This window comes from Copadichromis virginalis, linkage group LG17, assembly GCF_057382275.1.
Source record: "Copadichromis virginalis isolate Kocher_CV1m ecotype Utaka linkage group LG17, C_Virginalis_male_GT1.1, whole genome shotgun sequence".
NCBI classification, from domain to species: domain Eukaryota; kingdom Metazoa; phylum Chordata; class Actinopteri; order Cichliformes; family Cichlidae; genus Copadichromis; species Copadichromis virginalis.
Window position 1 is genome coordinate 4,827,069 of NC_140634.1, and position 25,787 is coordinate 4,852,855.

Below are 25,787 nucleotides of genomic sequence, written 5' to 3' on the forward strand. Positions count from 1 at the left end.
ATGCACATATCTTTCTTTCTACATAGCACTTTAATTCTTATTGTTTGCACTGAAGCACCGCAGCAATTTCCTAATGTTGTAAACCTCAACATCTGGCAATAAACCCATTCTGATTCTGATTCTGATTCTGATGTCATATTTGAACACTGAACTCTGCCTTTCTTTCTGGTTTATTGTGTGCTATGTATGGACTGAAATTTCCAGAAATTATCTGCAACATATTGCTGGGAGTTGCCGGTTTTGCCCAGTGAGTAATCCAGATCTGCTTACCAGGCATTAGAGCTCTGGCTCTATTCCTCTCAGCGTTGCCATCTTTCAGGGCAGTGCTGTAGTCTGCGTGCTTCGCCTGACGCTGACTAATTAACTGAAACACAAAAATAAAAACATTTGGTTACATTCACATGGCAGGAACATCACAAATGATTCATTACAAGTTGGTGGGCGAAAAAGGAAGCATGCTGTACCTTGAATTGTTTATCCATACGTGTCCTGCCTGTGGCACCAGGGGTCAGCAGGTCAGAGACGTAATTGTGAAGGAGGTCAGAGGTCACCAAGGTGTCCCGGCTCAAAATAGCTTCAACCAGGGCATCGTGGATGAATATGTACTGCTCCTAGAAGACAGCAAAAAAATGACTTCCTGGTTTTAGTAAGGTATGTCTTTGTGAACACTAGTGAAACACTTTTAAATGCCACGAGTTACATTTTTACAAGAAAGAAATCTGATATGAATGTGTTTCCTCTGGCCCTTGCTGCTGTTTAGTCATCTAGACTGTCTTTATATAAGTGGCCTAGTTTGCCTGTGCTTGAATAAAATGGAACTAGTAATGACTTTGAGGCTTCGAGGCGCGAAAAGTACAAAAATTATACTGAAAAAGCTCAGCAGCAGAAATCAAGTCCCAGTTTGTCAAAAAATGTGCTGTAAGAGAATACGGCGTATTAATATAATAATAATAATAATGTGTGGGGCTATATTTTTCTCGTTCCGTCTTCATCCTCCAAAAGAAAAAGGAGCATGCAGTGAGCTTACACACAGATCGACAAATGCCTCCATCTGCACAGTGACGTGGTTGTTGAGTAAGTCCGTACAGACCTCATTACACCGGCTAAAATTACCCTTAATCTAGCCACTATTTCCTTCTTTGCAAATGTTTAAATTGATATTACATTTCTGGGATTGCCCCCACAAAAGGAAAGGTGAATTCCCACAGCTGTATCACCCTCTTACCTCTGTCTGAACAAGGAAATTCCTCTGTGTGCGGACATGTTTCAGGAAGCCAAGAACGTTCACTGTCCCTTGATCCTGGATCTGCTGCAGCATGCTGTCTATCACAATGTAGGTTCCTGTCCTTCCCACACCGGCGCTGTGACAGACACATGCATCACATGTTAGCAGTACACACACCATCAAATTGTGGTAAGTCTTAAAGAGCAATAAATCATTCCACACACACTCTACCTGCAATGTACCAACACAGGTCCCATCTCCTGCGTGCGGGCCCTGGAGGACGCTCTGATGAAGGAGAGGACGGGCAGAGTGTATTCTGGGACGCCCATGTCCGGCCACTGGGTGTAATGGTAATGGAGGACTGTGTGTTCAACTCTCCTTTGAGATACCTAGAGGATCGAAGTGGGTATGAGAAACCTAACCACAAAGCCACTTTGGACTATCGCTGCATAGAGAGAAGGGCTTACCTTATTTGCAGTATCCCTGACAGTGAACGTCCGGAGTGTGTAGTAAGCAAGTGTCTTGGTGTTTTTCAGTGTCACCTGATAAGACCCATACTCTTCCTGGTTCTCCTCTGGCCAGTACTGATCACATTTTGTCTGTAGAAAGGGAGAAAAATTCTGTGGATGTAGTTTAATTTTAGGCCTAATACATCTGAAACCGCAAGGAAAACATGTCAAAAGGAAAGTCCTCAAGTGTATAACAAAGCCAGATTGCACTAGTGTCCATTCTGCAGTTTTTCAGCTGTCAGACTGCAGTGAAACTAAATGAAATACCTGAAGTGAATCAGCTGGTGTCTGCTCATGACAAGAGATGGAAGACACAAACTAAAAAGAAATCAGCTGCCTGGGGTCAGTGTGAATGATATCAGATATAACTGCACTTATGTCTGCGGTGAGGCTTGTGTTTGAGCTCCTACCCGTCCCTTCTCCTTCAGATTGGTGATCATGACAATAACTCCAATATTCTGCTGCCAGATCATCCTCCAAAAGTCCTCCCTGCCTGATTTTAGAGGCCCCTGAGCTGCAATGTATGCCCTCGTCCGCTCATAACCCTGCAAAAGGAAACATCAGTTGGTTTGCGGCAGCCTGGATGTAAGGTGTGTACACGTAAAAGGACCTTTACTTACATCAACAAAGTTAGCGTTGATGTAGTCCCCGCATGTCCCATCTCTGTCCAAACTGTTAGAGAGCTTAACTCTACTGTGGTCGTCTGAGACAAGTAAAAAGAGTCATTAGCAACATTCCTGCTGGCTTACACAGTTAAAAGTTGAACAGCGATGCAGTGAACAGTGAAGGATGACATACAGGCCAGTATGTTGATGTATCGGTTCTTGTTTTTGTTGTCAGGGTGGTTAGAGCTGTCTGTAGTAATGCCCATGTCCACTGTGCATGCCTGCACCTCCTGAAACACACAATCCAATACTAATAAGAATGACAGTAATTACTCAGATGAACACAATGAGGCTGTTTTTCTTACAAGCAGGGAGGTTTGCGTTCTCTTCATTTGCCACATTACAATGTGAAGGTCAGGTATATAGAGAAGCTACTATAGGAAATAACAAGAAATAAGCACAACTGAATCATATCAAATCAATTTCTGTCTCTCTACAGTGTGCCTTTTGTCCCGTCTCCCTCCCATCGCACCCAATAGCAGATGGCCGCCCCTCCCTGAGCCTGGTGTTGCTGGAGATTTCTTCTTATTAAAAGGGAGTTTTTCCTTCTCACTGCTTCCAAGTGCTTGCGCATACAGGGTCTTCTGATTGTTGGGGTTGCTGTAGGGTCTTATAATACAAAGCACCTTGAGCACCTCTTGTCGTGACTTGCTGCCATACAAATAAAATGTAATCAAATGAGAGGAGGAGCTGTGTATAGATTTAAGAGAACAAGAAATAAAATCACCCCATGGGATTGGACAAGTCGCCATAATACAAATGTTTTCATTCTGTGATGATGACCCCATATTTAAGCCTCATATTGCAAGCTCTGGGAGAGAAAGGCGACTATTAACAGCCAGTCCCAACAAGCAGCAACCTCGAAGAGCTTCCTGGAGTGGCCACTTAAAATTAAGCATGTTTACATCTTGGCAGACAAAATAATTTTGGTCTCTATAGCTGCTACACCTTTTATGACTTTATGAATTGTACTTTTACTTTATTTTTATTTATATAGCACATTTAATAAAAAAAACAAAATGTTGGCCAAAGTAATTTACAATGATAAAAAAATATTACACAGTAACACATAACATCAATAACAAATAAAAAATACCTGGTAACCGATGAGTAAGTAGATAAACAGGTAACTCTCATGCGGTGTTAAAAGTGAGTAAAAACGTGTTGAAGATGGGATTTGTAAAGATTGACGGTCGGGGCCTCTCTAATGTGGAGAGGTAAATCATTCCACATTTTCGGCGCTACAACCACAAACGCCCGGTCACCTGTATTGAATTGTATGAAACTCTTGTATGAATTGTACCAGAATTAATTTGCAGTTCACCTTGTTAAACTTTTTCAAGGTTTAAACATAGGTGGCTATAGCCATTAGCCAACTGCTAGGCCACACCTTAGCTAGCTTGAGACATGGACGTAGCATTCCTTTCTGTGTTTGTGCCTTTGGAGTGATTGAATGCAGCCATCTAACAAACAACATGGATTACTGTCTGGTTAAGTGTGCTAGTAGTCCTTCGAACAAGTCTATCCTTCAGTTTTTGGTGAATATATTTTATTTGCCTGTTTCTTTCTCTGTGCATTGTACCCATACAGTCAAAGGACACAGGTTGCTAGAACTGGCGGATGGGTAATCAAAGTTACTCTTATATTTCTCTGTATTTCTGCCATTTTTACTGACTTCCATTGCTGTTATTAGAAGTGTGTTTAACTCGCACAGGCGACCATATTATTGTGTGTAAAACATGGCGAGTGCAGTAAAAGAAAAATACATTTTCTTCCCAATTAAAACATCAATATGGAACGCTAAATTTTAAAATGTAAATTTTAGATTTTTTACAGTTGCAGTTACACTTGTAAAAATCAGGCCAAGAAAACAACAACAGCTCTGCAACAGGAGAGGGATGGTTGGTGTCTTACCTCATAGGACTCTTTGACAATCTAATGGAGGGTGGTGAGGATGCAGAAAGCACGGCGATGGTGGAGATGAGAGGAGAGTGGGATAGGGGACCAAGATGATGGACAGACAGACAGACAGACAGACAGGGAGTCAGTGCAGGTACAGGATATAGGGGTTCAGATACACACAGAGAGGTGTGTTTAAAGTCCACAGCTCCCATCTGAGCTGTGGACTTTAAACCTGCTACTATGTAAACCATGTTTTGTTATTTTACAAGTATAATTATAAATCAGGCTAGTTTTAATGTAATGATATAGAGAAAGTAAGCAAATGTAAGTCCCCCTGGCAGTAATAAGGGAGAAGTAAACTTTATCTAATCCTATCTGTGTGTGTTTCTTAGGAGGTTCATGCTAGGAAACAGGGGTGACTAATGCCATGCAAATGTACCTGTTGAAATTAATCCATGTGTTTCTCTCAAACCATTAACCAACATTCAGATATGTCAATACTCCACATAAGACTAATATCTCTTTCTTCACATTCTAAACAAGCTAAAATGGAGATTTTAAAAGCCTGAAAGTCAACAGGTAGTTTGCAAGTAGCTGGCCTAGCATTGACAACCTGTCTTTCAGTTGTAAAGTCCAGTTTTCAGGTCAACAGGTTTAAATTTAGAGTCTGGTGTGAGAAGAAAGCTGCACGGTCATGGTTAGTACCAAAACCTTCCTGCATGTTGATGTTGCACATGGGCGTTACACATCAACGCCATGCTAAATGATCTGCCTAAAGAACGTGATGTTAATAGAGATATGGAAGAGCATTAAGGGGCTATGACAAATGAAATACTTATACACATGGACCAGAGCTAGGTGATCTATTTATATGCTGGTTACGTTTTTGTACAAATCCAAAAACAAGAAAATTTTTGTAAGTCTCCTAAAAGCGCAAACATACTGTAACTCACTAGGTTTTTTTTAAAAACAAAAATATCTTCTTCTGAACTCAAACACTGTGACTGGAAATGTCACCGACCTCAAATTCCTTGGAGAAAGTGTTGGTGGTCTGGAGCTCCATGACATGCTTCACAAACTGCTTCACTGTCAGCGGCTCGTGACCATCTGGAACACAAGACTGAATATTAACTACATCCTGGTCACCTCAGCCTAACAGTTACAATAAGACTACTAGGGGATCCTTTGAGCATGTCACCTGTGGCCAACAGCAGGGGTGTAGATGGAGCAGATACAACTTTAGGCGATGTGTCATCTGGGTAGAAATTAGCTGCCTGGAAACAGTTTCTGTGACATACACACAGACATAAAATCTGAAGTAAAGTGCAAGGGTGCAAACTATACAGACAGGCACAGTATGTTTAAGTTGGCACGTACCTCCAGTAGATGAGTATTCCCACTAGTACCAGCAGACAAAGGATGGTGAGAGTGGATACGACAGCCAGAGGAATGACTGTCCTCTTCTCTCTGTCCACACCCTCAACAAGTCCGACCCGAGACTCGTGGCTGCTGTTGCTTCGCTCTGTAAGAGAGTAGAAGACAAGTTTGAAAGTCAAGAATGAACTATGAATTTAAATTGCTATTATTTACAACACAGAGCAACAGTTAAGAGCACAAAAAAACTTTACATAAGAATTTCAAACTGTTCCCCAAAGGTTCCTGTGAAAAACAACTGGTCTGGAATTAAGTGTGGATCTAATGCCCACTTTTGGACATAAGTAATCATACTTATAAAGGTGGGATTGACTATATTCCATTTAAGAGGAGCTGTTAACAAAGCTTGTCTCAAATCACCAGTGCTTTTCCTACCATCAGAAGTCTGTTATCATCTTCTAAGATGACATATCTAGCATGTTTTCAAACTGTTTCCTACCATGGATGTATTAAGAGAGCTGAATATACTATCAATCAGATTTCCTGTCTTGCCACAGAGAAGTGCAATTTTCTCCTCGAACTCCTGAGAAAAAGCTCTGGATCTTCACCTGCTAAAGATTCAGACCAAGCCAGAACCAGTTGTCAAACATTGTAATGTGCTGTCTGCAATCTTACCACATAACGCATAGTCAGTTGATCCAGATTTAACTGTCCGTGTCTCCACCAGTAATATTGCTTCTGTATTCTACTTGATTATTGACTCTGATCAAGGTTAAATTAAGAGAAGTCCACCACCTCAAACCTCAAACAATGGGCTGACCTCCCAGCCCATCGTTCCTTCAGTGGGCTGGTTTCAGTCATTATGCAAATATACTGTTTATAAGGTTGGGGAAACCTGCAGTCAGCTGAGACTGAAGAAGTTACTTGGATGAGTGACGAAACGTTTCTCCCACTGAAAACGCTACGTCCAGATGAATCAACTTTTGGAGACCTCAAACCTAGTTAGCTGAAATTGGACTTGTATGCATGTCACATTCCATAACAAACAGCCAGGGCTGTGTCAAATACTACAGTATTTACCTTCCAGTTGCTCCTCCGTTGCCTTGTCGGTGTCCGTCAGTCTGACCAGAGGAACAAGAGGTCCCAACTCAGGGTTACTTGCACCATCAAACAATAACCCATCTACACTGGAGAACTCGTGCACACTGTCTTCAGCTATGCCTTCTTTGTCCTCTTTAGTACCTCCTTTTAAGTATTCTTTATTCTCAAAAGTAGATTCAACCCCTAAAAATGGACCTATAAGGCTTTTGTTTTGATTGTGTTTATAAATTCTGTCACCATGGCCTTGTTCTTCACTGTGGTCAAATAGTATGGACTCTGCTTTTTCACTTTTTGAAAAATTGCCTTTAAGACCTTTGGCATTATTGTCACCTACAGTTCTAAAACCCTTTTTACTGTTATTAAGTACCTTTAGATTTTCTCTAAAGTCAAGCCCATCATGCTCCCCAGAGCCACTGACATCCTCAGCTCCACTTCCGCTATCACCATATATTGTCGTTCCTAATACACTTACCACTATCTTTTTTTCTTTCAGCATCTCCTCAATATTTCTTAAACTCTCATTTCTTACTCCCCTTTCTCTTATATTTTCTCCTTCCTTTCTGTTTAGCTCGCTTTCATTCTCCCGTATCTCATTCTTTGACTCTTTTTCATTCTCATAGTTTTTGCTTTTTGTTACATCTCTTTCATTGATCACTGATCTGTCATTATCAGTGACCATCTTAGTTACTGCTGATCTACTTTTGTCCTCGAAGCTAATAGTTGAAATGTCAAACACTGAAAATTCAGTTTTTACTGCAGCAGCTTCATTGATTTCCTCATTGAAGCCATTGCTGCCAAGGCCAGAGCCTGATCCACTGTCTTCTGCTGAACTTTCTGACAAATCCAGACTTTTGGAATTAAAGAAAAATGTTATTGCACTGACACTGTAGTTATCAATTTGTTTATCCGCCCTGGCTTCCATTTCTCCTATCTTGCTATCACTTTGAGAATGAGGAGACTTGTTTTTTTCTCCATCAGCAGTGTTTGTTTTTGATGGGTTTATGGTACTCCAACCAGAATTAGGAAGGGAATAAGTGGCAAATAATTGATCATGTGAAGACGTGGTAGAGAATTGAGGGTTTTCTACATCAGTCTGCAAAGGAACAAAAGTGGGCTCTTCAGAGGACTTGTCATTATGATGAACGATAACACCACTTTTCCTGTTTTCATGGAGGGCAGGAAAAAGATGGAAGATGGCAGGGTCTTTGCTGAAGGGTGTCTGTAATGGAGGGATTACACTGGATAAATCTCCTTCAGCAGAAAATGCCCATTCAGAGACTGTTGCAAGTGCAGGGTTGATGATAATTCCCTTTTGAGTGTTTTTGAAGCCAGACGAGGCATCAATGGTCGAGTCTTCAACCGTCGACGTGGCTGTATTTGCTGCAAAATATTGCAAAGTCAAAAAAAAAAAAAAATCCAAGACAGAAAGCTTACAGAAATATCTCCTTTCATTTTGTGTTTCTCAAGCCAGCAAAGATGGAAGCAAAGGAAAGAACTGTTCTTCATTGAGTGTGCGAAAATTCTCCATAAAGGGTACTAGCAGATGAGGCACCCTGGAGATGAAGCAAAGCCTTCATTCTTTAAAGAGGACAGAGGAAAAGAACAACCACCAGAGTGCGCTGTTGAGGCGCAGAAAGAATTCAGACACAGAGAAGGAGTCCCAAAGCAGACGATAATCACCAAGCTCGAGTGGATTCAAGTAGATTACATTGAGCAAGGAAAAAACTTGACCTTCTTGAGGTATGTGCTGAAAGATTTGCAAGAGTCAAACATATTTAATTTCCGGACCAAAAACCAAAGCAAGAAAGGAAGCTGCTGATCATCACTCTAATCATCAAAGCCAACATAATTTTCCTGGCCATCATAATTACCACCACCACATTATCCACATCATGTCACTAAACAACTGATCAGAGAGCGCAGCAGTGATTAGCTACACAGCCACAGGCCATTAGAGGAGAAAAGCAAACAACCACCACACTTAAATCCAGCTTTCCACCACAGAAGAACTTAATCATGTTCCTATGCATTAAAATTCATCAATATGACAATTCACAACTGCTTTTATTAAGACCTGGAGATCAGTTTTGGTGTTTTATTTTGTCTAATGGTGTGTTTGATTGATTCCTAGAGAAGTTGTTACATCTCACCATTGAACATGGGCTGAGTCGTATGCATCAGCACTCTGAGGAGAGAGGAGGTAGTGAAGGACTTGTAAACTGAATCGGCAAGTGTGTTGCTGGGGGTCGCCGTCTTTTCTGTGATCCAGAGAGATGAGGAGGGTAGCGTTTTTGGCAGGGGCTCATTTACAGGGGCATCGTCATCTTCAGAGGGCGGCGGGAAGGCTTCGTCCACTATATAACGGACAAAATGATAAATAAGAAAAGATGGTGTAAACTGAACCTGTCTCATTCTCAATATGTCTCATAAGACACGTTGTGCTGAAACGATGTTCCAGAAGGTCTAAATGTTCTACAGTGATTATAATTTCAGGTTTAGTTCATTTTAAATGTAGACAAACAGTTTCAAACTGAAACTAAACAGTAAAAGATTTACACCACTTGGCAAGTGCCCAGCGGACTTAATCTTCTGTTTGTACCTGTTAGATTAAACTCCCTCCTCGCTCTGCGTGACAAGCTGCAATAGCAGAAACAAACAGAAAGAAACAAGAAAAGCACTTATTCTCTGATCTGACCTGGCACTGCAGAGGCAGGCGTCGTTGGAGGGGAGGTGATGATTTCCTGTGGAGAGTTGTTGACTGTGTCTTCATAGAAGACATCTGTGATGTGGATATCCTCCATAGGAGTTGTGTAGAGCTCTGGTGAAGCAGAAGGGAGGCTATTTCCACTGGCTTGCTGTGGTGGGCCTTGATCTCTTGTCTGCGAGCAAAAGACACAATGGATAAAAGAACAGATGAAGAACTGAATTAGGTTGAATGAAAAAAATTGTTGCTGCAAGTAACAGTGAGTCTTTATGTTTGTTCAAATTAAAAGTTTTAAAGTGAAAAAATCAAAGTAAATTGCGGTATGAGCAACTACCTCATGTGGCAGCACTGACAGCGATGCCTCTTCTGTGATTTGCCGGCGAATTGCTGGCAGAGAGGTTGTCCGAACAACTGGAAATAGGAAGCCTGGTTGTTCAGTTAGCTCAGTGGTAACCCATATTGCGCTATTGCCCTCAAAGCCTGCATTAGTGAAAGGCTGGTTCATCATCTGGTCACCTTCAATCCAGTTCTGATCCACATCATGTGATTTTTTACCCTGTTTCTTTCTGACATTCTGAGAAACTGGGGCCTCGGTGGGTGTCTTCGGGGTTGGAGTGGTGCCTTCTTGGACTGGAATGTTCTGGCTGGCTTGGGTTCGGTCTGTGGGCTGGTTCTCATGATATGAAGGTTGGTTCTGGTAAACTCTGGTCTGCTCCAGTGGAATCGCCTCCACTGGGCTGTTGTCCTCTGAAGCTAAATGCATCGGATTCTGCTTCACTGGCTTCTCCCATCTGACTATGGACGAAAGCTTAAAAGAGGAATAAAAAACAGGTATGTCATGTGTATACTGTGTTTATAGGAAATTAGAAACAAAAAAATGAAGGAGTTTTACAATTTCACCTCTTCCTCCTGAAAAGAGTGAAAAATTACAGTAGGATTACTGTTTTTTCTGGTAATCCCAACTCAACATGTCCCTCAAAAAGTCCCTCACAACCTTTTATAAAGCTCTCACAGCCTCTACAAACATAATTACATTAATCTGCATAATAATTAGATGCACTGATTTTATTGCCGACAGGTCAAAAGTCAGCACTGCAAAATAATTGCACAAAATTCAGCTCAATTATGTGGTCAAGTGAAAACACAGATAGCTCAGACAAGCTTACCTCCCTGTTTCCATCCAAATCCTTTGTGACAGCTTCAGGGTCAGAATCGCTTTCTAAAACAAGAAGGAAGGAAGGAAGAAAGGAAGGAAGGAAGGAAGGAAGGAAGGAAGGAAGGAGGGAAGGAAGGAAGGAAGGAGGAAAGAAAGAAAGAAAGAAAGAAAGAAAGAAAGAAAGAAAGAAAGAAAGAAAGAGTTAGCATGTAAAAATGTGCTCTCACCAGGAGCATGCTTGTGTGTCTTTGTACCTGGGTCTTCCAATGGCATGTCCACGATTATCTGGTCGCTCCATCGTCCTCTGAGTCCATTGGTGCAAACAGCCACCACCTGGACCACATAGCTGCTGTTGGCCAGCAGGTTGGAGATGATGGCACCCTGCAAATTTACATGTTAGACTTATGTTAGATCCTTTCAAATGGACCCTCATTACCAGGCCTCTGGAGAACTTCAAGACATGTTGGCTGTGTCCAAATTCAGGGGTAGCATGCTTCGAAGGACCCTACCCTACGTGGAGTGGATAGGTTGGGTCCTTCGAAGCATGCTACCCCTGAATTTGGACACAGCCTTTGAGGAGGTAATTTAGCCATTTAAATCAGCTGTATTGGATCAAGGACACATCTAATACCTGACACCGGCCCTTGAGGCCTGGAGTTCCCCCACCCCTGCTCTAAGTGAATTCAATGCGAATCCTCTTGAGTCGAACCGAATGTCTTTTTACAATGAATCTGCAGTCACAATGACACTTTTAGTATCTTAAAGATATACTTAACCCTCTTAACAGTTACTAAGTATCTATTTGCATTTATCTGCCTGTTCACTTGCTTCTTTCTACACACAGTCACTCATCTTTTTTCATGTACTCTCTCTCAGAATTACCCACATGGATGACACATGACTCCTGGATGTCTTTAAGTATAAGGAAGTTAAATTCACCACCACTATCACACTAAAACAAATATGAAACTACAAGTCGACAATAAAAAAAATAATAAAATAAAGACTGGAAATGAAAATCTCCGAAATCTGAAAATCTTGTACTCTGAAATACAAATACATGGATATTGTTAGTCACAATAAGGGATGTTCAGTGACTCACTGACAGGCAAAAACTGACTGTCACCACCAACAGCAGCAGCTGAACTATGTGAGAGATACATGGAGAGGAAGAGCAGATGGTAGGAATGCTTGATTTTCACCAAAAGTACAGGAAATTACTGTAATTTCTATCGGTTACCTATTTATCAGTTTAATATTGCTGTGTGGACAGTAGATAATAGTACAAAACAACATGAAATTACACATCCAGGTGCTGTTTTTCAGCATTTTGTGGAGAGATATAAAAAGATCTTGCATACCACATCCTGGTCTCCGTCGGTCCTGTACTCCTGCTTGCGCTGGTCTTGGCCCTGCAGCTTCTGGTATGTGACAGTGTACCAGTCGATGGTTGTGTCATACACTGCACGGGGACGCTCCCAGGTCACCATGATGGTGGTGTCGTTCTGAGCATCAGCCTGAACATTCTGTGGCTCAGAGCTGCAAGCTGGAGGCAGTGCACAGAAAGACAGGTTACTAACAATTTGTATGAATAGCATGCAAGAAACTTTTTTAAAAAAAGAATGAGAAATAAAGAGATGATAGCAGCAACTGCAAGTAAACATCAAGTATGAGCACACATAAACGTTCCCCACATTGAGTTCTGAGTTTCTGAGGCAACTTGATATTAATCAGCTGCTGAAACTGGGAGGCTGAGTGTATGCGTGTGTGCATGGGTGGATGAATTTGTTACAGGGACAAAAAAAAGCCTTTCTGAATTTCTGAAAACGTTATTTCAATTTCAAAAAGAGCTGCAAAATAAATTGCCTGCACTGAGAGAAGCAGGGCCACTGAATTACAAAGTCGAGCTGCTTGGCAACCCAAAAGACCCACTTTATTTCAAGGTCCCCTTTATGAAAATGGAGAGTGCGGTGAATTGTATCTTTTGATGATCATAATCAGGCTAGCCTTGAAGGACCACATTACAACCATAGTGGATGCAGAAGATGGGCAATATTTTTAGTGGAGTGAAAAAACATAAGATTAATAATGCAATACTTATACTGATCCCTGAGCGGTGATCCAATTTTCTCCTCCACGCACGTAAAATTTGGTATAAATTAGATTGGTGAAAAGCTTCAGAGACTCTGAGTCAAACTCTTTAAAACCTAATAAGGATGTTTTTTTTCACAATTTAAAATTATAGCATGCTGTATTGGGATGGGGGTGAATAGCATTGTATCTCAATGTCTTACTTTTGGAGACGCTGGTAAATACGACTATTAGTGTGCACAGTAAATAATCATAAAAAAAACTTGTAAAAAGGTCAGTAAAAACACATATGATGGATAAATGGATGGCAAACTTTTCCTTTAGACTGTGATGACATACTGGGTGTGAGCACCTCCTCGACTCCAGTGTAAGAGGCAAACACCTGACCCATAAACTGCTGCTGCTGCTCTCTGAAGTTGTTCTGCAGGTAATCCGTCAGCATCACATAACCAGCCTGCTCCATAGTCATCACTTCACAAAACACCTCAAGCTGGTGGCAGACAGAAAACACACAGAGGTAAACAAAGAGAAAATGTTGCACATCTTCCTGCTAATCTCTATCAGGCTGCTGAAATAAACCAAAAGTGATGCTTCTGAGTGTTTCTCTGTGTGTGTTAAAGTGGCTTGTGTTGGTGCCAGGCTGAGGCAGAGAGGCAGCGCTGCTCTATTTTTGGTTAGCATGAATATGCCTGTGTCATGCCTTGCCACACTGTTTCAATCATGCATGCACTCACAAAACACACACAAATATTCATGTACAATACACACGCAACCATTCGCAAGGCCTCATTCCCTCTCCATTACTCTGCTGCAAAAGTGATGATTATTACACGGATCAATTCGTCAAGTCAGGGGTCCTTAAGCGTCGTCAGTCCAGAATCAAAATGTAGTAATGCTGCTGCGTCAGCCCGTGATGCCATGTTTACCGGATTACCCTGCTACAAAACCCTGCTCTGTGCAGTTTGACTTAATGTGTCACACTGTATCGCTTCAATGCAGCATTTTGTTTTATTTTGTGCAGAGATGTCAAAGACAATTGACCTGATGCCAACCTCACACAACAACCAGACACAACTGCAGGCAGTTCTGCTGTTTTGTTCATGCACATCATGTGCTGTGCATAGGGCACCAAGTGCTGGAGGGGACGCCAATACAAGATAATGAGATATATATAAATGACAGGCTGACACAGACCTGTCTCTGTATGCGAATCTCAAACCTGATCAGGTGATAAAATAAATAACAGTAGCTGAATTTCTTGCTTGTAGCTGTTTGTAGGAGTCTTTACTTCTGACTTAATTAAATACCAAAGGTCCCGAAATTTAAACACGTAGAAGCATCAGCATTTTCATGATTATATAAATAATGCTGTAATGTATATTTGAATGGTTTTATTCTATGTAGTATTTTTTTTTTTCTTTTGAATAAATAATTCAGTGTTACATTTGGCCAGTTTTGGGGGTAAGCGTGTGTGTGATTCAGTGTACTTACCTGTGTTTCCGATATGGGCACAACATGCTTAAAGACAATCCATTCCACCATTTCAGTGCATGGGGGGGAAGTCAGTGAGCCGTTGTAGATGTAGTATTTGTCTGTGTTATTTGGCAGCAAGGACCTCAAGGTGAATGCCTCCACTGACCCACTCTTACCTTGCAAAAAACAACAAATAGCAAATCTTTTCTACAAGCTGCAAGAACATCTTTAACATTTTAAAAAATATCCCTAAATGTTGTTCTCTGGTCATTTATAGCACTCCTTCATAATTTTTCTCAGATTCATTCTGGTTGTCGTGCACTGTTTACCTCAGCTGTATGTATGACTGCAGTCATTCTGAGGCTGTGAAGGTTTGCAAAAGAAGTCCCATACGAGTCGATGAGTCAATGAAGCTCACTTCTGTTTAATAACAGCTGCACTAAGGTGAGTTGTTGATATTCTGAACTTTTCTGTTGGTAAGCACTGTTGTTTTTGCTGCTGTTAGCTGCTGTTAGCCTCGGTCAGTTGCTGTTATCAGTGAAACTTTCTTTAAAGCGGATCCAACATTGTTAGATTTGGACACTTAACAAATAAACTCTTATACAGTTTGAGAATGTAATTTACCTGGGGTTAATGTTTATCAGAGGGGAAGTGTGATTTTTATTATGCTCGAGCCTAATGCATAACTTTAGCTAATAACTAGTTGCTGTTACTGCTTATCTGGCTTGTTTTGAGTTGGTCTGGAGACGGAATGGAGTCTAAGCAGTCTCATAATTAATAGCAATAATACTGGGAGTAAATGAGCATTTCTATGCATGTTTTCATGTATTAGAGCCCTGACTTCAGCCTAGGAGGTGATGCTTCTGGTGAGGAGAAAGAAGATTGAGGTAGAAATTAAGAAATAAGAGGGGAAAAACAGCAGTGGTGGAGTAGGCAGATAAAGAAAGACATGATGAGAAAAAGATGATGAAAATATTGTAGGGTCTACCTTACAATATAAAGCGCCTTGAGGCGACTGTTGTTGTAATTTGGCGCTGTATAAATAAAATTTAATTGATTTGAAAATATGTTAAATGGTCACAAGAGTTTTGTGATCTTTAAATTTAATTTATAAGACATACTACATATGTGGACAGTCTCTAGTCACACATATAAAACATGATAAGGCAGAACAGTGATGTCTAGCAGCGCTGCTTCCTATGTACTTTTAATGGATTAATTCTTTTTGAGAACACAAAACTTGCTGTAAGAAGTAATTTCACACTATTTGATGTATATTGAGTACAACATTCTATCTGAGCTCAAAAGAAAATATTTACTGTACCTTTAAGTGAAAAATTGAAATTAGGCCTGCTTTCCCTGATTACGTGTTTTGGGTTATATTTGCTAAAACATACGCTTTTGTTTATCTCTCGATTTGATAGCTTGATATTTAATGTTCATTGTTCACAAGCTGCAATGCACTGTCCTGTAGCTTCAACCTACCAAACCTGCTGACAGTGTTAATGGCTTCCACAACAGGAATTAAGTTCTCATTATCATCCAAGCTAATCTGCAGACAAAAGCACAAGCTATTATTGAGGATCACATAGACAAACAATGACAATATTACATTTACAGTATCTGAGGAGAAACCGATTGGACCCTAATAATGACACTTTAGTTATCAGGTGATCAGGTCAGTTATCAGATCAGCCTACCTCAAATAGCACAGCTAAGGCAGCCACCCTTCCTTCTTTCTCTATAGCTTCATCCAGACTTTGGAACTCCTCTGAATTGTAACAATAGATCTGCATCTGATCCATAAGAGACACAAAAGTTATCACGGTGTAAGGTTATTGGTTAAAAAAGCCAAACTGATGCTGTGCACCACTGTCCTTTACCTCCAGAGGGTATTTCATTCCATTCAGACTGTGTTCAGACCCATCTGATGTTGCATTGCAGCGACCCCAGTGGAAGGTGATTCTGCCAACACGAAACCTGGACCTCAGCCCTCCGCCACTCACAAAGAACTCCCCATCCACATCGATTGCCACTAAAATGCACAATAGAACACAAGTTTAAAAGAGTTTCACAGAAGCCAAAAAGGCCGATCATCAATCTTGTTTAGGCAGGACTCATTACTTATATGTATTCAGTCTCTCCTAACTTCAAAGTATGTCTTTAATGTTTGACAGCCTAAGCAACAGATTAGACAGTAGTAACTTTTAATTCTGAAACATACTTCTCACCTCATAAAAATTAAAAACTTCATGTGATCAAATTTGGCACAATCACCCCTTCAAAATTATCTTCTAAAAAAATTAATTAATTAAAGAAACACTTTTTAATCCGAGTTTAGCATCAAGCCAGTTAAACCTCTAGCATATTGATCTGGTTAGTTAAGTGGGAGAGGGAATTGTTAATCAGTTTCAGCTGCGCTAGAGCAGCAACAATTTAAAAAAACAATAACAATTTTTTTTGTCATAAGCACCACAAGGCTGGGCTCGAACCTACTTAGTTACAGTGTTAGCATTAGCATTACGGTCTCAGAGAAGAATCAATATGCCAGTGTTATACTGGTTTAGGTGCTCACACAGCATACTGCTACCAAGCAGAACAATCACAAGCACGGGCTTATGAGATCAAAATCTGATACATCTGAGGCTGATTGGTTAGGTTCCTGTCATGGCCCATCAGCTGAATACTGGTGATCACCAGATCAATTGGTATATCACTTTCTACTTTGCTGAAAAATATCTCACAACATAATAAAACATTTTAATGAGACTCTGTAGGCTATACATTTCTCTCATGAAAATCCTGCCAGCAATGGAATATCTGTTTAATATGCAATTTCCTCTCAGACAGAGCAAGAAAGGATTAATTTTGGAACCATTAACATATACAGAGCGCACACAGAAGCACACACTCCCACAGCCCAGGCAGTATTGGAAAGAGGGTGATGATAGCTCAGCCAGCTTTCATTTGTTTATCAGACCAGACATCACTCCACATGTTGCCTCTCCTGCCTGTCTCTTCACATCGTCCTCATTTCATGCCTTCCCTCTCTATACGCTTTCCCTTTGCTCTTTTGTCGCCTCTTTTCTTTTGCTCAGTTTCATCTCTGCCTCTTGGCATCGATCTTTCTTTCTCCACACGGTCTCCCTCTGCTGCTGTCCCTCTAGTTGCATCGCTCTCAATTACTTAGTCTCTTTCTCTTCATCTTCCTTTGACTTGTTCTCCTTTAAATCCTAGCTGCGCTCTCCTTCATTAACCTCAGAACTGTGAATCATTTTTTTTGTGGTATTTAGAAAGTTAAGCTTATTTCCACAGCCAGAGATTAAGATGTTGTAATTTCGAGCTCCACGAGTATGTCAAAATCATTGCCGTAAATTGAACTGACCATATATTGTATCTCTACCTCATGTGCTCGCTACTTTAATACTTTAATAAGCTGGTGAAATAGTTCAGTAGAGATGAACTGGCTTGTCGTTGGACAGGACAGAATATTTTTTTAAAGAAAATTAAGAAACAGCACTGGTTAAGGTAAAAAGATAGATGCTGGAAATTATACGTATTAGGGTCAAACACAAACAAAAGCACACAAGGGACAGTAGAGGGCTATCAACATACCAGTCTTCCCGTTGTTGTGAATGGTGGTAGACTCTGCTGTCAAGCTGTTCCAGCCCTCTAGCTGTAGATTCTGGTACTGCAGCCTAACCTGGGTAAATGTCTCGTCGATGTCCACAGGAGACTGTCTGGGACTGTTACAGGATGGATACTTCTTACCCCACTTGCGCTGGTTTAGGGTACCTGTATACAGTATGGAGAAAGTGGATTAGTGCTCATAAAAGCTATTAAAGTACAACTGTTACCACCAGACAATATTCACACGAAAGGCAAGGATTACACCTGTACATTGTGGTGTCACAAAACTAAAAGGTAAAAATACTCAACAAGGTCTCATATATCATAAAGGTAAAAAGTAATACTAAAAAAAGACAAAAAACAAATCATCTGATATCACCAACACGTTCTTATCCCATAACGTAACATACGACGCCATGTGACAAATGTCGATATGTTACACTTTCGGCCATCCAACCTGTCTGTATGTTACGTGTTCGGAAACACGAGAACCATTTGGAATGAATCTACAGATGTATATTTATTTTCTCATCAATAATCGCTTTGGAAAACACTATCTAATACGATTAAGATTGTGGTTAAGGTTAGGGATAAGGTTATGGTTGGGTTAGGGCTGGAATAAACAGCTGGAACATGTGTTACCGCCAGAAGTGTCATTCTGTTGGATTCCATCCACAATCCGGTGCTCCTCATAGGGATGCGACAGGTTACCTTTCACATTTCTATGGGATGCCTCGAGACGTGACAAATCGTTGGTAATGTTATGCGTTGAGAATGAGAACGGTCTCATACCACTGTTAAAGGTATTATTTTTCATTTTTGGCTGATCATTACAATTTAAATGAGTGCTAGAATAACAACTGTACAAAAACAGTAGTTAATAACAGTTGTTACTAAATGTAACTCCTGTTCTGTGAGTAGGCACAAGGCCACTTACAAGTTTAATCACTGAATGTGTGGACCCAGAAGAAAGAAACCACTTCTGCTTTGTGCTAAAAAGAAATCTTCCCTTTAATGTACAGTTCAGTATATTGCACAGTAATGTAATGTGTACAGTACAGTTTAGTGGTCCATTCAATTAGAATGTATTGTGTCAGTTTCAATTTTTAGGCAGTTCAGAGCAGACGGTCAAACTCAACAGTAACCAATTGGCATCAGTCAAACTTTATGCTAGCATTTTAATTACTCTATATTTTAATATTGATGTGCTGTGGTTGAAGAGATGTCTTTTTTTAAACAAGACTGTATTTTTCACATATAAAGATTAAAAATAAAAACTAAACAAAAACACATTTGTAGTGAAAAATGCAACATGAATAATCCCAATGAGGTAAACCAAAAGCAGCATTCCTCTTTTTTGAGGGAAGGAGTTTTATGCTAATTTTCACCAGCTCAAATGTCTTTGTGCTGTGAATTATTATTTATGAGACCCTGTCAGAATGTACGTATATGATGATTTTCTGAATTTATCTACTGCATGACACATACTCCGCATTTAAATCCACCTGTATAATGACTGTTTTCTGCTTTGGCTACATTTGCTTCATATTCAACATTTATTTAATTTTGTTCATGTCTGAACTGCACCTTTGTATTTATTAACAAGATATATGTGCAAGTGGTTAAAACATTACTTGTTATGTGCAACTTATATATTACTAGTCATGCATTCAGGCACACACAAGTACATGTTTCTGCATAAATAAATGTTTTAATTTATTGTGCATCCAAATCCATGACATTTACTCAGTTCCTCCAGGCATATCTAGGGAAACGCTCGTTAAATGCATTTATTATGCTGACTAAACTTACTGAGCTTTCTGCAACGCTGATAAATACCATAAAAGATAGTACTGTAAATATCATATTTTACATAGGTTTTACAATAACAACTGGGACTTTACTTCATTCTTTTCAATCTGATCCATTTAAAAAAAAAAAAAGATGAATGCATCAAATATGCATCTTTACCAATAACAATTGAGCAAAGACCTATTGTGAGAATTAACATTTCTGCATAATGAAATTGCATAACTAGACGCTTCTTTTCTAAAATATAATCATTAGCATGTGTATACTTAGTATAGTATAGTATACAGTAAAGACAATAAGTCTAACGAGGTCAGAGCAGATGGTTTAACTGTAACTTGTCACACATGACCAAACAGCTATTGGCTTTACATTCCTGCTTGCGTGTGTGAGCATGTGTGTGACGGAGAGAGCGTTGATCGAAATCGATTGCTGTGATCCTTGTTTCGCTGTGCCCTCTTTCAACAGCTGAATACGGAGGGTGAAGGCAGGTGCTTTTTGTCTATCCAAAGATGCCACATGTACGATAAGCAGTTGTGTTACTTTTTCCTCTAATGCTGTCGCCCGGGGACACAGCTGAAGCGACATTCACTCTGCTGTTTTCCAATATAATACAAAATTGAATTTTTCAAAACACTGAAGGGGATTCAGTCACCAATCAACAACCCATTTTTTACAAGCTGAGATTTGTGACCCAATTTGTTTGTGCACTGACCACTCAGAAACCCAACACACAACAGCATCTATCTCTGCATCAAGTATAGATTGACATATGACCTTCAGTATCCGAGTATAATGCTACACCAAGAGACTGTGGAGACTGAAAACCTCAGAGCTACCTCCAGCTCCACTGAGGAATTATCGCATTCTCCAGCCATTCTACCAGTGTATTAAAATCAGCTAAAGGGAGCGCACTTAGTGGCTGCCAGTGGTGTCACCTTATAACCTGGTTCACAGTCTTGGTGTGTGTGCTAATGGGTGTATGACAATCAAATTGTAAAGTGCTTGAATAACAAGCACAATATAAATGTATAGCTGTTTGCCAAGTTTAAACAAGCAGTAAATGGGATGATTTTTCAGTGTTTGCTGGTGAAGCTAAGATAAAACAGTGGTATCATTCTTTCCAAAAGAAATATTGGACTGTCCCTTAAAGACTCTTTAAAGTGCAACTGTGATTTAAGCATATTTTAAGCCTTTACATTGGCTAAGATTTGAACACACAGTATCTGTCACCAAAACCTCAAATCCTACTTTACTTCACTGACTGCAGGCAATCAAAGTGGAGTGCTCTAGTTAAAAGGTCAAAGCAGAATGCTGGTCACAGTGTTATTTTGGTCCCAGGTTTAATGACATAATTTTGCATTTATTCTTTATGTGCATTACTGATGTTTGTTCACACGTGGGTGTCGGAGAAACATCTCTATGTATCAATAAGCACATCACCCCTACAGCTTCATCTGTCAACATCATAAAACATACACACATACACAAAAACAAACAAACACACACACACTCACTCTTCTGACATAATGCTACCATGGCAACAAGTAGCTGACAGGTTGGTGAGAGGAATAAAAAAAAAAATCCCCTGAAGCTAGACTTGGAGTCTTCATTTGAATCCATAAATACTCACTCGCACACCAGCTCACACTCGGTAAAGGAGTCAAACAGATGATTAAATATGGAAATTACATTTCATATCTCTGAGTTCCACTTGCTTTTTCAGAGTAATACCAGAAAAAAGTCAGCCAATGCTGCCAGTGCTACTGGCTGTTGTTAAAATCATATAATGTATTTTTTTTGTCAACATGTGTTTTTCATGTTTTCATTTTTACAACTTAGAAAGATGAATTTTAATGATTTCTACTCATTCATATAGCATACCAACACAGCCACCACCACAGACATTAAGGCAAAACTACCCTTCAGCCTCCATTGACATGTAACCTCAGTAAAAAAAAAATTCCTGATGAATTTAGAGTCTCAGATAACAATGTCAAGTCTTATTAATTTTAAGGTGGAGATATGAGTTTTTTTGGCAAGTTAATAAATGCAGTAAGGTGCGCTTTCCTACAATCTATCTGTAACAGGTAAGAGGAATAATGGTATTTACTGTATTCATTCTTAGCAGAGTGGCACAAGTCCTTATATTCCATTTAAATTGAAGCTCTAATAAGTTTCCTGTGCTCAGTAATACAGTGTTTTTATTATTTCTTACCGAGGTGTTGTAGAGCAAAAATATTTGACCTAAGTATTTATTCACTGATGGATTTTTTAAACAGGAATAAATATGACTAAACACGACTGAAAGCCAACAGTTTGTTTGACATGGACAGATCCTTGATCTTATATAAAAAAAAAAAAAAACTTTAGTTACCCATATTTTAAACCTCTGGGGCCTCATTCATATCGCCGGCATACACACATAACCAGGTCTGAAATATGTATAAAACAGTAGTGTTCTGTCAGGGTCTTTCTCCTTTCATCTCAGTATTGTCAATTCAATTCAATTCAATTCAATTCAATTTTATTTATATAGCGCCAAATCACAACAAAAGTCGCCTCAAGGCGCTTCATAGATACAGAGAAAAACCCAACAATCATATGACCCCCTATGAGCAAGCACTTTGGCGACAGTGGGAAGGAAAAACTCCCTTTTAACAGGAAGAAACCTCCGGCAGAACCAGGCTCAGGGAGGGGCGGCCATCTGCTGCGACCGGTTGGGGTGAGAGAAGGAAGACAGGATAAAAGACATGCTGTGGAAGAGAGACAGAGGTTAATAACAGATATGATTCAATGCAGAGAGGTCTATTAATACATAGTGAGTGAGAAAGGTGACTGGAAAGGAAAAACTCAATGCATCATGGGAATCCCCCGGCAGCCTACATCTATTGCAGCATAACAAAGGGAGGATTCAGGGTCACCTGGTCCAGCCCTAACTATATGCTTTAGAAAAAAGGAAAGTTTTAAGCCTAATCTTAAAAGTAGAGATAGTGTCTGTCTCCCGAATCCAAACTGGAAGCTGGTTCCACAGAAGAGGGGCCTGAAAACTGAAGGCTCTCCCTCCCATTCTACTTTTAAATACTCTAGGAACAACAAGTAGGCCTGCAGAGCGAGAGCGAAGTGCTCTAATAGGGTGATATGGTACTACAAGGTCATTAAGATAAGATGGGGCCTGATTATTTAAGACCTTGTATGTGAGGAGCAGGATTTTGAATTCAATTCTGGATTTAACAGGAAGCCAATGAAGGGAAGCCAAAACAGGAGAAATATGCTCTCTCTTTCTAGTCCCTGTCAGGACTCTTGCTGCAGCATTTTGGATTAGCTGAAGGCTTTTCAGTGAGTTTTTTGGACATCCTGATAATAATGAATTACAGTAGTCCAGCCTGGAAGTAATAAATGCATGAACTAGTTTTTCAGCGTCACTCTGAGACAGGATATTTCTAACTTTAGAGATGTTGCGCAAATGGAAGAAAGCAGTCTTACATATTTGTTTAATATGTGCGTTGAAGGACATGTCCTGGTCAAAAATGACTCCAAGGTTCCTCACCGCGTTACTGGAGGCCAAGGTAATGCCATCCAGAGTAAGAATCTGATTAGATACCATATTTCTAAGATTTTCAGGGCCGAGTACAATAACCTCAGTTTTATCTGAATTAAGAAGCAGAAAGTTAGCGGCCATCCAGGTCTTTATGTCTTTAAGACATTCCTGCAGTTTAACTAATTGGTGTGTGTTATCTGGCTTCATGGACAGATAGAGCTGGGTGTCATCTGCATAGCAGTGAAAATGTATGCTATGTCTTCTAATGATACTGCCTAAGGGAAGCATGTATAATGTAAACAGAATTGGTCCTAGCACTGAACCCTGTGGAACTCCATAATTAACCTCAGTGTGTGAAGAGGACTCTCCATTTACATGCACGAATTGGAGTCTATTAGATAGATATGATACAAACCACTGCAGCGCAGTACTTGTAATACCTACAGCATGTTCTAATCGCTCTAATAGGATATTATGATCAACAGTATCGAACGCTGCACTGAGGTCTAGCAGGACAAGCACAGAGATGAGTCCGCTGTCAGAGGCCATAAGAAGATCATTTGTAACCTTCACTAAAGCTGTTTCTGTGCTGTGCTGAGCTCTGAAACCTGACTGAAACTCTTCAAATAAACCATTCCTCTGCAGATGATCTGTTAGCTGTTTGACAACTACTCTTTCAAGGATTTTTGATATGAAAGGAAGGTTGGAGATTGGCCTATAATTAGCTAAGACTGCTGGGTCTAGAGATGGCTTTTTGAGTAAAGGTTTAACTACAGCCAGCTTGAAGGCCTGTGGTACATAGCCGATCATTAGGGATAGGTTGATCATATTTAAGATCGAAGAATTAATTAATGGCAGGACTTCTTTGAGCAGTTTTGTAGGAATGGGGTCTAAAAGACACGTTGATGGTTTGGAGGAAGTAATTATTGAAGTTAACTCAGAAAGATCAATTGGAGAAAAAGAGTCTAACTTAATATCAATGGTACTAAGAGTAGCTGTAGATAATATTACATCTGTGGGATGATTATTGGTAATTTTTTCTCTAATGATAAAAATTTTATTTGTGAAGAAGTTCATGAAGTCATTACTAGTTAACGTTAAAGGGATGGTTGGCTCAAAAGAGCTCTGACTTTTTGTCAGCCTGGCTACAGTGCTGTGTCAGAAGTCTTCTCACACATCTATTTCCATCACAGGTGATGGATGGGAGACTAGCATAGTAGACAAGCTTACATTGCTTTCACTGCACTTGAGTTGAATGGAGTTTCTCCTGTTGACCATCACAGCCAACATGTGTAACATATGTAACTTGTTTACCATGTTAGTAAAGAAAGCTTCAATGAAGGAGAAGGTAACTCCTCCTGTGTCAAACAGATTCCACAAACGCTTTCAGATTAGCATCAAGTTTAACCAGCTGTTTTTCTAATACAAATCCTACTGTAGATATTGAAAGTCAAAGGCTCAAGCCTTTAATTCACCTGTTTTTAAATAAATATATTTAATATACTTCGGTAAATCAAAATGTAGGCCTGTGTTTCTGAGCTGATTGTAAGCAGAATGTAAAGTGTTTAAAATGAGCTCACAATAATGCTAATCCATGTAACGCTGAGGAGGAATATTTATTTTTGCTGCTTTGTCTGGAATTTGCCAATAATACAGTTTTATTTGTAGTGAAGTGTTTTACATCCAACCATTTTATTGCTTCTTCTACTAAAGCAATGTTTCCATCACCTCACACTATTTTCAGCTAATAGTAAATGGCAACACACACACACACACACACACACACACACACACACACACACACACACACACACAGTAGTGAACATGCTCCAGGTACAAAACATGTCCCAAATTCTAGCATCTTTAAAAACCAACCTGATGGATGCACAGCTGGTTGAAAACTCATGACCCATGACAAAACACAAAAATTATAATACTGTATAACTGTTGTTTTGCATTGTGTGGTACATTTTCCTTTTTAGTTTGTCGTTGTTGTTCATAAAGAGAACAACAGGTTTTAAGCTGCTAAAACTGATTCATTTGCTTCGAAATAAGCAATTTGTAATTAATTATTAGAATTGTCATTTAGTCATCTCTGAACTAAAGCACCACAAAAGACAGATAGAAAGGAAAGAAATCATAAATAAAAGTTATTTTTCAGCCAAAAGAGCAGTCAGCTGTTAAAGTGGTCAAGACAGAAACCATTTACACCTGATGCTGCTGCTCCTTTTTATCCCCAGTCATTTGAGCTCACCTCTCACTCAGGGGAGGAGAGAAAACACAGGAGAGGAGGAGAGTGGATAGATGGCAGAAAGAAGAAAAGGAGATACAGCAGCAGAGGGCAAGGAAGCTAAAGTAAGAACAGAAAGAGGAGCAGAGAGAGGATGATATGCAAGACAAGTGGGAGGAACAGAGAAGCACAGAATGAGACAAAATGAGGACAGCAGTGTGCATATGTGCAATGAGGTACAGTGCAGATGTGTTTCAAACAGCACAGGATGTGCACATAGACGTATAGCATGTTTGTGTAGTGTGTGTGTGTCTGTCTCCCCTCGCCCACGTTTACACCAATTAAGCTCCCATGGACAGCATAAACACACAGAGAGC

At 39.9% G+C, this 25,787-nt stretch overlaps 1 protein-coding gene across 2 annotated transcripts in view; it reads right to left on the reverse strand.

Moving 5' to 3' along the window:
• Positions 1-25,787, reverse strand: part of ptprz1b (protein tyrosine phosphatase receptor type Z1b) — a 73,473-nt gene that overhangs the window by 7,597 nt on the left and 40,089 nt on the right. Inside the window, exons 3-26 of one of the 2 annotated variants that reach the window (XM_085435915.1) lie at positions 17,816-17,995; positions 16,084-16,235; positions 15,901-15,996; positions 15,686-15,752; positions 14,219-14,376; positions 13,067-13,217; positions 11,998-12,182; positions 10,891-11,017; positions 10,647-10,699; positions 9,815-10,288; positions 9,472-9,655; positions 8,927-9,130; positions 5,679-5,823; positions 5,500-5,588; positions 5,323-5,408; positions 4,314-4,334; positions 2,533-2,629; positions 2,355-2,437; positions 2,145-2,279; positions 1,693-1,824; positions 1,457-1,614; positions 1,226-1,361; positions 465-611; positions 271-364 (exon numbers count right to left, since the gene is read on the reverse strand). In XM_085435915.1, coding sequence (XP_085292041.1) covers positions 271-364; positions 465-611; positions 1,226-1,361; positions 1,457-1,614; positions 1,693-1,824; positions 2,145-2,279; positions 2,355-2,437; positions 2,533-2,629; positions 4,314-4,334; positions 5,323-5,408; positions 5,500-5,588; positions 5,679-5,823; positions 8,927-9,130; positions 9,472-9,655; positions 9,815-10,288; positions 10,647-10,699; positions 10,891-11,017; positions 11,998-12,182; positions 13,067-13,217; positions 14,219-14,376; positions 15,686-15,752; positions 15,901-15,996; positions 16,084-16,235; positions 17,816-17,995 — 3,354 coding nt within the window. The remainder of the gene's footprint in view (positions 1-270; positions 365-464; positions 612-1,225; positions 1,362-1,456; positions 1,615-1,692; positions 1,825-2,144; positions 2,280-2,354; positions 2,438-2,532; positions 2,630-4,313; positions 4,335-5,322; positions 5,409-5,499; positions 5,589-5,678; positions 5,824-8,926; positions 9,131-9,471; positions 9,656-9,814; positions 10,289-10,646; positions 10,700-10,890; positions 11,018-11,997; positions 12,183-13,066; positions 13,218-14,218; positions 14,377-15,685; positions 15,753-15,900; positions 15,997-16,083; positions 16,236-17,815; positions 17,996-25,787) is intronic. The other variant, XM_085435916.1, reaches the window with a different exon arrangement.